A 502-nucleotide genomic window follows, 5' to 3' on the forward strand; every position below is an offset into this window, starting at 1 on the left:
ACTGCCACGTGGAGGGGCCACAGGACAGGGCCCGGGTGGCACGTGCCGCGGCCACTGCAGCTGCCAGCCTCAAGCTGGGCCCAGGGCTGGGTGCCATGAACTACCCCACCATCCTGCCCTCAGGGCTGGGCAGTGGCAAGGGCGGCCCCAGCTCCGGGCCCCAGGGGAAGCGGGCCAGCAAGCCACCAGGCATCGGAGGGCACAGCCCTGTGAGCCTGGGCAGCTCCGACCCCTATGAGAAGATCCAGCACATGGTCGGGGAGCACGGTGAGGGCCCGCCCCGCCCACGGGGGGTGCAGGCAGGCATGGCCCCGGGCGCCCACCTCATCTCAGGCCCTTGCAGGAGCCCAGCCTCATCCTGCCAAGGGGACAGCAGGGTCGTGGCGGGGTGAGTTCTGCCATGCGGAGAACGCAAGTCTGATGAGCAGTTGTCAGGACCGCCTGGCCGGTGCCCACTGCCCCACCTGGCTCTGAGAGAAGAGGCCAAAAACACCCCCGGGCG

The 502-nt window shown here is 70.1% G+C and overlaps 1 protein-coding gene across 1 annotated transcript in view; it reads left to right on the forward strand.

The window, feature by feature from the left end:
• The window catches only part of CACNA1H (calcium voltage-gated channel subunit alpha1 H), a 38,357-nt gene that overhangs the window by 3,778 nt on the left and 34,077 nt on the right, over positions 1-502 (forward strand). The window contains exon 8 of the mRNA XM_027771003.1: positions 1-267. This exon is cut by the window's left edge and continues 499 nt beyond it. Coding sequence (XP_027626804.1) covers positions 1-267 — 267 coding nt within the window. The remainder of the gene's footprint in view (positions 268-502) is intronic.

Source organism: Tupaia chinensis, unplaced genomic scaffold (assembly GCF_000334495.1).
Source record: "Tupaia chinensis unplaced genomic scaffold, TupChi_1.0 Scaffold000178_1, whole genome shotgun sequence".
Taxonomy (NCBI): domain Eukaryota; kingdom Metazoa; phylum Chordata; class Mammalia; order Scandentia; family Tupaiidae; genus Tupaia; species Tupaia belangeri.